Here is a 13,124-nt window from a genome sequence, read left to right on the forward strand (position 1 = left end):
CACAGAAAGATGGTTGGCTTAATGGTGAATAGAAAGGACCCCGCCCCCCACCAATGTAAATCTAAATTAAGATCCTGGCTGTGCTCCTATGGGGAGGGGGGTTGGGGAAGAAAGGATTATTTCTTACAGGTTTTGTCATCAGGGGATCGCGGGGTTCTTCGCACTGCACAGAACCCGCTTCCCATGCTCTTGCGTCCTGGAGGTGCCAACCCTGTCTCATCGCCAGCGCGGAGGCGGCCCCGCGCCCCACCGAGGGCGGGCAGCCAAGTCCTGCCTCCCCGCATCCGCCACACCCTCCCCTCTGGGCGGTCGGGCCAGGTGACCCGGAGCCCACTACGTCAGGACAACGCCTACCTGGGGCTTCACTGTGGCCGGTACGTGGCAGGGGACATCCTTGCAATCTCTCCTCTCCTCCTAACGCCAGGTTAAAAACCTCAGGAGCAGCACTTGCTGTTTGCGAAACCGCCTGCCACCGACGCCCCGGAGTTAGACGCCTCACTCGCACGGGGAGCCAGCATGTCGGCTGTGGTCCTGGAAAACCGAGGTTTTGGCAGGAAACTCTCTGACGGACAGGTGAGCCGGGGCTGGCCTCAGGGAGGGAGGGACGTCTGGTCCCCCATAGGAAAGGGTCTGAGGAATGTTGTTCTTTCCTACTCCCTTAAGATCACCGAGAATTTGAAGAATGATGGAAATGTCCAGGAAGGCAACAGATAACACGTGTCCTCAAGGACCGTTCCCTAGGGAAGGACATCTGTCCTGTGTGGCTTTCAGGGAAAGAGCACTGCTTTAGGAGATGGGGATCTGGCTTCCAGAGCTGCCCCCAAGTAGCTGTGTGTCTTTTGACAAGTCACTGGCCCTCTCTGTTGCCTGCTTTCTCTTTCCTACAGTGAAGGGGCTGGTTCTCAATGATCCGGTATGGGAGATGGGATTCTTCTAGATCTGCTCTCCTGTGATGTTTATGTAGCGCTCTCAGCCAGCTTTCAAAATGGCAACGTTGTAAGAAATTGTATTCTTTTTTTCACCTTTGGGAGAAAAGGAGGCATGAAGAAGTCTTGGACTTACTCAGACCTGGGGAAGGAGAAAAATTAAACAGAGAGGGAGATGAACAGGACTTAGCCTTGGACTTGAAATGTGAGAGAACCCTAAACGTGACTTGGGGATAATACTCAGGGTGCATTCTGTTCTTCGGGACCCGTTGCCTTTCTCTTGAGGTGAAAAATGGCAGCATACATTCTTGAATTGACTTATCACACTTGCAGACTCTGGGGTTCAGACGTAAAGCCCAGCCCTGGGAGATAACGTGAGCTTACAGACAGCTGTCATTTACAAGATCAATGAGACCCGTCTAGAGAACAGAAGCTGGAGGGGAGAGGATAGTCGATGTTTTAGCATAACTAGAGAGACCACAGAACTTTGGACTGACTTTTTTTTTTTTTTTTTTTTTTTTTTTTTTTTTTTTGAGTCCTGTGAGAAAGACTTCCTTTGGAAAGGTAGCACTTGGGAGACAGTTTGTGTTGAGGAGGGACAGTGTGGTTGTCAGATGGATCACAGAATAGATTCTGGCCCGGTCATCATTCAGTCCTGGTGTTTCTGGCAGTGGGGCCCCTACAACCATGGGAGGAAGTTAGGGGCTATGATCTGGTTAGGGAGCCATGGGGGCTTAAAGCTTTCTTCATAGAACACTTAGAAGATTGAGAACCACAGATGATCGCTCTTGATGACTGGGGGGTAAAAAGTGAGAGTTTACAGCATGTCTTACCTTTGCATGGAAAGCAGGGTATTTAACTTTGCAAAGCTGCAGGCTTATTCATTTGAAAAATTAGGATAAAAATACCCATGTCCTAGGGTTAGGATGAGAATGAAAGGAAATAGTGTCTGTCAAGCTTTTAGCACAGTTCCTGGAACACCGTGTCTAGCCAGAACCGACTGACGTGTTCCACAAACTGGGTATGGAACATTGGCAAGAGACACAGGCACTGAGTCAAGCACAGTGGTTGGTATGGCTACACCATGGAAGGATGCTGGACGTGGAGTCAGCGGACATGGGCTCTTGCCTTTGGTTTACTGAAGCTGTGTATCGGGGAAGTCGTCTAACTGGGGCAAAGAGGCTCAGTTTGGTATTTGTAAAACTGAGGGCGGGGGAGTTGGACCGGAATAGTCTCAAGCATTCCTTCCAGCTCTGAAAGTCTGCAAGAAAGACCTACTTTCTGCCCTCTCGAAGCTCCCGACCCAGATGAACAGCACGTGCTGGACGTAATGCTGACATAAGGCTGGAGAGCATGTGATGTGTCAAGTGCTTTACCCACGCCACAGGCACAACAACCCTGCAAGAGGTGTTCGGCTCATTCATTCACCCAGTGGACCTAGTGTGCACCTACTCTGTGCCAGGCGCAGTGGAATTTCTGCGCTAGTGAAACTTACATTCTAGTGGAGGACAAAAGTAATACTAAACTAACCAAATGAACAAATAATTTCGTGTAGGGGAAAGAGCTGTGAAGGAAAATAGAACAGGGCAGTGGAATACGGGATAAGAGGAACTCAGAAATCATAGCTCTGAATGGTGAAGCCAGTGTTCAAATGTAGATCACACTTCAACACCCTGGGCGCTCGCTGCCACACTTCTTCCTCCTGTAGAAACACGCTGGAATACGGGGTGTAGTGTGTCCATGGCAGGATGTCTGCATCCTTTTTTCCGGTTGTCTTACACTGTGCCTGTGTATACATATAATCACACTTGCAAATACAGGCCTCCTACCATGACACTAAGATTGAAGGTGCCCTTAGAATACCTTGCTAAAGAGTATTATTGTTTGCAATTTTGAAAAATGCTCTTTTCCAAGGATAACAGAATGCATTTGTTAGATACAACCATAGGGAATATATTTCTGCTGTTAAACGTATTGCCCAATGATCAAAACTCTTTCCATCCTGGGCGCTAGTAAAGTTCATTTTCCCTGCACTATTTCTTCCTATCTGGTGTCTGAGCTACTTTTCTCTACCTTTGCCCATCCCGGGTCTACATGCGTTTCTAAGCCAACTCATACGCTTTTGGGAAACAAATAAGGCATGGATGATGAGCCAATACAAATATATTCTGGAAGAGACTTGCCCAAGGTCCCATGCTGGATCCACATAGTGATGTTGGAATCAGAATCTACCCAAGGCCACCTTATTTCACAAACTCCCTTGAGCTTCTTTTCATTTAAAGTCCCTCAAGTTTTGCAAAGGGGAGCTATATGTTGTCTCCCTCGGGTCTGTCACTGGGAGGCAGAATACGGATTTTGGAACTGTTGGACTCATGTTCAAATCCAGGCTCTGCCACCATTGGCGGGCTGTCCTTGGACGATCCACTTAAGCTGGCAGAGTCTGTGTCCTCCTTTGCAAAATAACATCACCCACCTCATGGGGCTATTGTGAAGACCAGATGAGCTACTACTTGTAGACTCTTATAACAGTACTAGCTGCTGGCAATGATGATGCTTATTAACTATAAAAATCACCAAGTATGGCTCCTGGCACATAGTGGGGATTCATTCAATGCCACATCCTACTATTAATATTAATAACCATAAAGAGTAGTACCTTTCCATATGGCAAATGTGAATTTGCAGACGTATTTGGGAAAAGTCATAATTAAAAACATTGGGCTGTATATTTATCAGTGGTTTCAAAATCTTCCACGGTGAAGTATCATCTGGGACCTTTTGAAAATGCAGATTCTAAGATCCTACCCCACATACTCAGATGTGATGGGCTAGGGCAGGGCCCAGGAATCTGCATTTGAACAAAGACTCCCCAGGTAATTTTGGAATGGAGAAAAAAGGAACACTCATTGACAATCTGATCTAGAAAGTGAACCGGGGGAAAGAAGAAAGTGAAGGGGGCAGGTGGGGATTAGTATGGGCTGTCAGGAATGATATTGGATAACTGGTCTGCAAGACACAGAGGCTTTAATGTGGACATAAGGCACATAGCGGAAGGAATTGTACAGAATGATACTTAGGAGCCTGGGTTTTTGACCTGCTACCCACCACCTGTGTGACTTCAGAGGAGTCACACCTTTCTCTCTCTGGCCCACAGGTTCCCCATCTGCAAAATAAGGGGGTGGAGCTAGATCAACTCTAAAGACAGGGCCAGCTCTGCCAGTCAAGTCCCACATGGACATCAGAAGCCAAATGGAACGCATAGGTCAAGGAGGGAGTATTCGCTTCCGCTGGGGAGGACCGAGGTCTTCTGACAGAAGTGAGACCCAAGAGGGCTTTAGAGGCAGACTTAGATATTTGAAAGGGGAGCGTGGAGACTGGGGCAGAGCATCTGTTCTAATGAGCTGAAAAGGCAAGAAGAAAGATGATTTGCTAGAGAGGCAGTTCCTGAGGGCGGCCTCGGGAGATAAGGTACCAAGGAACTCTTGAATATCAGAAAGAGGTATTTTCTCCTGCTGGCCTTGGGAGCCTTTGGGGAATTCTGAGTAGTAGAAGGACACAAGCAAAATTCTGTTAGAACCAGACTGATACAGATCACTAAGGCTGGATCACAGCGGTGGCAATAGAACAAAAGAAGGACCTGACCCCAAGGGTCACTTCTAGAGGTCAGGTGGGACTTGGACAGGTACAGGAGCGGGAAGGTGGTGGTGACAGAGTTTTGAGCCCAGGTGCCTTCAGGTCTGAATTGTCCCAGTTATGGGTGGCACCTGTTGAGGTATATCCGGAATGTGTTTTTTTCTTGGAGGCCAACAGAAGAGAACGTTGCCAAGTGAACCAGAAATGGAAATCTTTTGTCGTTTCAAAGAAATCAGAAAAGACTAAGGACTCAGTGTTCTCTGGGAGGAAGAAGATGTATATCAGACACTCCTCTGCATGTCTGTGGCGGGGTTTAAAAGAGGGAGAGGCAGGATAGAGTCTTACAAGAAGCCGTGATTCATGGATGAATGCTGGGCTCAAATGGCGTGGGGTCTCACCCTGCTGACTGTATATCTCTGAGATTTCATTTTGTCATCAGTAAAAGCAGACACCTGCTGGATAATAAAACCTGCCTCCTAATTGTATCAAAATTAAATGAGATAATCCAAATCAAGTGCCTATTATAATGCCTGGGACATTACAGGCTCTTAATAAATGGTAGATTAACTCTACTGGAATTTTTTAAAAAGACAAAACAAATGTTTTTTAAGAAAGATAATATCATGGTCCATATAGGGATATATAACGGTTCAGTCTTCCAGTTCATTTGAAGCCCTCTCTAATTACACCTGCTGATAATTTAGAGCCTGGGTTATTGACCTGCTACCCAACACCTGTGTGGCTTTAGAGGCATTACACCTTTCTCTCTCTGGCCCACAGTTTCCCCATCTGCAAAATAAGGGGGTGGTTGCCCCACCTCTGTGAGGCTCTGGGAAAATCTGAAATTTCTGAATGAAAAGAATTTCATCCTAAAGGTCATCAATATTCATGCAAGGGTTATTATGCCGTCACTGGTAGAGTCTGCCCAACACAGCCTTCTCATTAAGATGATGTAACATCCATCCCACCAATTTCATTAACTTGATTATAAGAGAGTAATTGTTCTGCATGGCTTTTCCTTCATAGTTTGGGGTATGTGCTATTTATTTGTCGGTACACATGGAGCTTTGTATATTATTATTGCAAACTTTATAATTTTTAAAGGTTTCAGCTAACCCTGAGACGCCAACCCTAATCCCACATTAGTTTGCTGACATGTGCATGTAGAAAGTGCTAGATCCTTGAGAAGCTTTGCTATATAGTTTAGGACATCCCTCTTCTGGTAGGTTATTTGTGTTTCTTTTATGCATTTTGTGACTTTTTCAGTAATTGGATATCATAGATCCCAGCATGCAGGACAATGGTTTCCTGAGCATAATGCTTCCCTGGGATCTTTGCCAAGGCTAAAGAGTCATTCTTGTGTATTTACAATATTTCCATCATTAAAAAAATTTTATTGTTATTTATTTTATTTTAGAGAGAGTGTGTGTGAGAACAGAGGAGAGGGGCAGAGGGAGAGAGAGAGAGAGAGAGAGAGAGAGAGAGAATCCCAAGCAGGCTCTGTGTTCAGCACGGAGCCTGACATGGGGCTTAATCCCATGACCCTGGGATCATGACCTGAGTTGAAATCAAGAGTTGGACGCTCAACCAACTGATCCACCCAGGTGCCCCGTATTTCCATCATTTTTATATGTAAACTGTTTTATCTTTTTTTTTCATCATGTGAATATTGCTTTGACAGGGTTTACTATTAGCATGATTTTCCAGATAAGGAAACTAAAAAGGCCAAGCTATTGCCCAAAGCGTTTCAGCTGATAACTGGAAGACAGAGGGCTCCAACCGAGGTCTTTGGTCTCAACCACCCATTTTTAGTACTTTCCACACCGTATTTTTCAGTGTTTTTCTGGACACTTTTTGAATTGTATTATACTACCTCTAAGGCTCTTTGTGTTATGTGTCTATTAAGCCAAATATTGAGCTCCTGAAGGATGGGAATTGTTTTATTCATTTTTGTATCTCAGAGCCCTAGTAGTGCCTGGCACTTGGTAGATACTCATTAAAAGGTACTGGGTCTATAGGGTGACTGGTGATATCAGTGAATAATGAGAGTTTTCTAAAAGTGAATCCTGACCTAGGAGCATCATTGTAAATATCACTCCCCTTGACTTACATATTTTCTACCAGAAATCATATACTTACTGTGTAGAATATATGTAACTCATCGCATTCCAAGCCTTAACTAGAAGAGAGGGTTTATGCCGGCCTCTTGCTTGCAGATTTCATAGGAAAACATTTTAACCAGGAGCACTTCATCTTGTAGGAAACAAGCTATATTGAAGACAATTCCAATCAAGATGGTGCCATATCACTGATCTTCTCGCTCAAGGAAGAAGTTGGTGCCCTGGCCAAGGTCTTGCGCTTGTTTGAGGTAAGTATTCATTTCCACCTTGGATAATGCAGAGCAGGCTTCTGTGTTATTTCCTAGTTGGATGCAGCGAAAAGAACATGGGATCTGGAATTGGAAGACTTGCTTTTCAGCTCAGGCGCTCACGTTAACCAACTATGAGACCTTAGTGAAGTCTTTCATTCTCCCTGGGCTTCAGTTTCTCCGTTCATAGTCAGAATCGTTCAGACTCACTGGTTGCACACATGGGAAGCTGGCCCTGATTTCAGACTTCTTTTACCGAGCTTTCCTTGAATGAATTACTATCTTCTCAGTGTTCCCAAAGCACTTTACTTTTAACCGCAGCACGTATTTGCCTGGTTATGCATGCACATTTTCTGTCCGGGCCTGTTTCTTCAGGCAGGGAACCTTGGCTCAGCCATCTTATATCCTCTACAGACCAGTGTTATATATATTAAATGTTCAATTAAGAGTGAAATTAAATTTAAATACAAGAAAAGTCAATTAGGCTTTATTTTTTTCTTAAATTTTTTTTTTGTCCTGGATTTTAAGAAGGAATGTTTTTGAACCAATTAACTTTTACCCCAGGTAAATTTTATTCTTTAATAAAATTATATCTGGTGACTGGATACATAAGTAAATGGGGGTACAGACACATGTCCACGCAGAAGATTTCAAATAATCTAAATAGATATTCTGTACTTACAGAAGAAGAGTATATGCACTCTTTAAATGTGAGTGGCACAGTGTGACTTTCTTCCAAACCAGATGGGATGGAAAGGGCATGGGAAGCCCAACAAACAGTAGCTCAGCCAGGTAATCAAGGTCAATACCAGCAATGATGAGTCATGTAGATCGTAGGAACCTTTGATACGACATGATGAAAATGGCACTTTACCTCTGTGGTCTTCCTCCCCTAAAACCATAACCCAGTCTAGCTATGAGAAAAACATCACACAACTCAGTTAAAGGACATCATACAAAATACCTGACCCATACTTCTCAAAACTGTCAAGGTCATCAAAAATAAGAAGTGTCTGAGGAATTGTCACAATCAAGGGGAGCCTAGAGGAATGTAACATCTGAATGTAATGTGGTGTCTGGAATGAGATCCTACTGCAGAAAAAAGGACATTAGATACAAACTAAAAAAATTCAAATACATTATGGTCTTTAGTTTATGAAAAGGCATAAGTGTTGGGCGCCCAGGTGGCTCAGTTGGTTGAACGACCAACTTGGGCTCAGGTCATGATCTCATGGTTTGTGAGTTCGAGCCCTGCATCGGGCTCTGTGCTGACAGCTCGGAGCCTGGAGGCTGCTTCAGATTCTGTGTCTCCCTCTCTCTCTCTGCCCCTCCCCCATTCATGCTCTGTCTCTCTCTCTCAGAAATAAATAAATGTAAAAAAAAATTTTTTTTAAAGAAAATGCATAAGTGTTAATGCATTAACTCTGACACATTCCACACTAACACGAGATGCTAATAATAGGGGGGTCTGGGTACAGAGTGTGTGGAAATTTTTCATACTATCTTTTCAATTTTTCTATAAATCTAAAATCTACCTAAAAAGTAGGGTCTATTTTTAAAAATACTGAACTTGGCTATCCAAAGGAGGCAGGGGTGGGTTGGGGAGGGGAAGGTCTGCCTGAGTGAGAGCAAGAAATGAGAAAGAACAGAGAAGAGAGACTGAGTACTTTCTGAATGACAAACTGTTCACGAGAAAGAATGTATCTGTAAAATGCTCCTATGCAACATTTTAGCCTTTGTATTATATAGTTAATCAGCATTTTCCCCTTGAGAGGTCAGGCCTTAATCAGTTAATAAATTAAATAATAGCAAATTAACAGGATGTTTTCAACCTAATTAATAAACAACAAGTAACTAAATTACCAGGACTAGATAAAATACACCCAAAGGGTCTGTGTGTGTGTGTGTGTGTGTGTGTACTCTGGGTGAACTTTTTAAAGCATTATCCCAAGTCTCAACTTCCATGGTCAGTAAGTGGTATTATTCTACACATTCACAGAGGAGGAAACAGAGGTCTCTCTATCAGTGATTGGTGAAGGGTTTTTGTTGCTGTTATTGTTAGTGTGTGTTGATTTTTTTTCCCAAATATACTTTCAGAAGCTGCTCTAGACATTGTATAGGCCAGCATGCCTTCAACCCTTCTTTTTTTTTTTTTTTTTTTTTAAATTTTTTTTTTTAACATTTTATTTATTTTTGAGACAGGGAGAGACTGAGCATGAACAGGGGAGGGTCAGAGAGAGAGGGAGACACAGAATCTGAAACAGGCTCCAGGCTCTGAGCTGTCAGCACAGAGCCCGACGCGGGGCTCGAACTCACGGACCGTGAGATCATGACCTGAGCCAAAGTCGGATGCTTAACCGACTGAGCCACCCAGGCGCCCCACCTTCTACCCTTCTTAACAGCCCGGCAAAAAGCACAGTTAAGTTACAATCATTCAAAGTGTTGAGGGAAGATAGAAAGTCAAATTCTAGTGTCCGTGGAACCACAGTATGTGACAAACCAGACACGGAGCGGGCGGGATTTGGGTCCCATTCAATTTGGTAGAGGAGGTATTACTCCATTTTACGCATGGAGGAGCTGAGGTTCTGAGAGGCTAATTTGTTCAAGATCACGCAGGTAATGTGTAGTGATGATGGGAGACGGGATCCCGGTTTTCAAAGCCGTGAGCTTTCCCTAGAGCCCCACACCTCTGCCAAATACAGCTGTCCCTGCCATCTGAATACCTCTGGATGGTTTTTTTAATGCAGATATCCTGGCGCCATCTATGGGGACAGGGATGCTTTCCTATTCTTTGGGGAAAGGGATCTGTCACCAAGTATTCTTTTCTTTTTTTTTTTAATGTTTCTTATTTATTTTTGAGAGACAGTGAGAAAGCTCAAGCCGGGGGGGGGGGGGGGGCAGAGAGAGGGGCCGGGGACAGAAGATCTGAAGCAGGCTCTGTGCTCATAGCAGAGAGCCCGATGTGGGGCTGGAACTCATGAACCTCGAGATCATGACCTGAGAGGAAGTTGGACGCTTAACTGACTGAGTCACCCAGGCGCCCCACCAAGTATTCTTTCTTTCTTTCAAATTGAGCCATGTATCAAAGTGCAAAAAAAATAAAAATAAAAATAAATAAATAAATAAATAAATAACTATCCATATTGCCCTCATCTGTGTCAACCACTGTTAAAATTTTGCCAAGTTCATTTTCATTTTTTTCATGTTTGATTATGGTTTCAAAAATTACAAATTAACATACTGTTTCTTAAAAAAAGAAATATAATGTTAAAGATACTGCTGTAGTCCTTTCTGATTTCTCCTCAATCCCGTCACGCTGCAAACTTCCTGGCCAAGGCAGCATGAAAATGAGTTTAGTATACTTCTTCCCATATTTCAGTTCCTTTAAAAAATGATATTGATACTAACAAGTACTGTCCTGTGCATACGGTTTTGCAACCTCTTTGGGTCAGGTGAGTAGAGTCGTCAAAGGCATGGACTCTGGAGAGACAGAGCTGTGACTTTGGGAAAGTCGCTTGACATGTCTGTGCTTTGGTTCCTCATAATAATGATAGTATCTGCTTGAAATAGTAGATCTGAGTATCAAACAACTTAATGCATGTAAAACCCTCAGAGTAGGTACACATTAAGTGTCCAAGAAGAATTGCTACATATATTTTTTCTGAATGCAGTGTTTTCGAGATTTATACAAATTAAGTTAAAAACTTCTGAAGAGTTGTTCTTAAAATGCACGGACCATATTTTATTTATCCAGACCCCGATTTTTTACATCTATGGTGTTTCCTATTTTCTGAAGTCACAGACAATTCTGCAGTACTTTGTTCTCTTTTTTTTTGTATGCAATGTGCAAATATTTCTCGAGGGTAGATAGCAAGAATTTTGATTGCTGGTCCTAGGTCATGGACATTTTTAGTTTTAAAAGAAACTACTAAGTCGTTCTCCAAATGTTCTTTAACAATTTATGCTCCCATTAGTTCACTGTGGGAATACTTATACTTCTAAAGTTATTCACGTATTATTGCTTTTTAATCATGGACAATATAATGGGTGGGATGTGGTGATTTATTTTTTAATTGTTTTTTTTAATGTTTATTTATTTTTGAGAGAGAGAGACACACAGAGTGTGAGTGGGGGAGGGGAGGAAAGAGAGGGAGACACAGAATCTGAAGCAGGCTCTAGGCTCTGAGCTGTCAGCACAGAGCCTGACGTGGGGCTCCAACTCACGAACGAGCCGTGAGATCACGACCTGAGCCAAAGTCGGGACGCTTAACTGACTGAGCCACCCAGGCACCCCGGGATGCGGTAATTTATTGTTTTAATTTTCGTTTCTCTGATTATGAATGAAATGATGGGGTGTCTTCACATTACATGACATTGGATTTTATTCTTTTGTAAATTGTGACATGTCCATTCAGGTTTTAATCTTTTTCTGCTACAAATGTATCTTTTTCTTACCAATTTCTTGACATTTTATATAATCTGAATACCATTGTTTGTGACAAGTATTTTCTCCCTGTCTCTTTGTGTTACTTGGGTTTATCATATTATTTGTCATACTGAACTTTCAAGTTCTACTGTGATTAATATTTTCAGTCATTTCCTTTATGAGTTTTGGATTTCTTTGTTTGTCTGTTTGTTCTTGAGTTTTCCTTAAATTCCACTGGTGACTCTGATGCCCAATCAGGAATGAGAACCACTGCTCTAAGCTGTTGCCGGGGAAGGAGTTCCTGCTGTCACCAGGGACTGTACCCTCTACTTTCCATGAAATAAATCATATTTAGCACTCAGAATATTTTAATATTTTCCATAAATTAAATAACTTAGTGGAGGTGAGTGATACCATACTCATTATAGAGACAAGGAAACTAAAGTTCAGGGGGCTCAATAGCTCGTCTCAGGTGAACACATAATGTGGTAGAACCTCAGAAATTGACTAGGATTCTAAAATGCCAAGCTTATCATTTTTATCAGAGTACAATCAGTTGTTTATGAGAAAGCAGAACAACTTAGCCTTTATCTTGCATGTGTTCTTTTCAAGACAACGGTCTTTGAGCTGGGAACGCTGGAATAAAGTACTGAAAACCAAGAGAAACATGGCTGGGCTTTAGTATTTCAGGATCTGGGTCCATGGTGAAGTCACTTTATCCTATCATCCATCTGACACTTACAAATAGGTGGATTAGGGAACTTTCCGGGGCCAAGACTTTATGAGGATTCAAGGGATCACTCATTTGCCTTTAGATGAGATCCTGTCTTTGGTTCTAAATAGCATACTAGCTACATGTTGTGATATAAGGCGTATAAGGAGCAGCAGTTTTGCCCTGTGCAATTTAGATCCCAGATATCACTGACTTTGGCAGATAATTTAACATATGTGCCTGTGTTTATTCATCTATAAAGTGGGGCTAATGATCTACCTCCAGGGGGCTATGAGATTTTACATGGTACATAAAATGTGTGATACAAGTTGAGCTTGCAGAAGATGCTCATACAATGTCTTTTCCTTTATCCCTTCCACATGTGATCTCTGAACCCTATTAGAAACCTTGGAAAAGACACAATGATGGGGAGGCTGCTAGAAGACTAGAGGGAGTCAGAAGCCTTGATGTTTAATTTTTCTTTTCAAAACAAAGTGAAAAACCTAGAACGAATGACTTAATATAGCCTGTGAGCATGCACAGGCAAATGGCAATGGGTTGGGGCAGGGCCATTAAAGAAGGCAGAGTAGCTTGGTAGAGCGGAGAGATTGTGGTGGCCAGAGAGCGTTTGTGTATTTATATCTCTCATCATATCTTTGCGAATGAGGCGTACGAGCAAGCATTAGGTGAAAATACAGACAAACCCCCTAAAGTGTGTCATTGACACTGAACCTCCGGACCATGTATAAGGAAACCAAAGGTAATAAAAAGAAAAGCCAAGGAAGGAATCTAAACTACACCTTACGCAGCGTTTCCGAAACAATAGTCTATCACATTCTACACATTAGTAGGTGTTTTATTAGAAAAGAGTTCTGAGAGGGGCTATGTCTGGAAAATTCTACATTTAGATTTTGGAAATCCATTGTATGCGTAAACAGATTAAAGGCTCTGAGAAGCCCTGCAGAGAGGAAATTTATCCAATGTTATGTTGCTTGGTATTTCCCAAATGTATTTGGCCAGGAGGTATTGTTCAAGAAAGGCCTATCAACATGTTTGCAG

The 13,124-nt window shown here is 42.7% G+C and overlaps 1 protein-coding gene across 2 annotated transcripts in view; it reads left to right on the plus strand.

Moving 5' to 3' along the window:
• Positions 1 to 13,124, plus strand: part of PAH (phenylalanine hydroxylase) — a 101,145-nt gene that overhangs the window by 30,353 nt on the left and 57,668 nt on the right. For both annotated transcript variants that reach the window (XM_058741586.1, XM_058741587.1), the window contains 2 exons: positions 425 to 573; positions 6,820 to 6,927. In XM_058741586.1, the coding sequence (XP_058597569.1) occupies positions 517 to 573; positions 6,820 to 6,927 (165 nt within the window). In that variant the 5' untranslated portion in view covers positions 425 to 516. The remainder of the gene's footprint in view (positions 1 to 424; positions 574 to 6,819; positions 6,928 to 13,124) is intronic.

This window comes from Neofelis nebulosa, chromosome 8 (assembly GCF_028018385.1).
Source record: "Neofelis nebulosa isolate mNeoNeb1 chromosome 8, mNeoNeb1.pri, whole genome shotgun sequence".
NCBI lineage: Eukaryota > Metazoa > Chordata > Mammalia > Carnivora > Felidae > Neofelis > Neofelis nebulosa.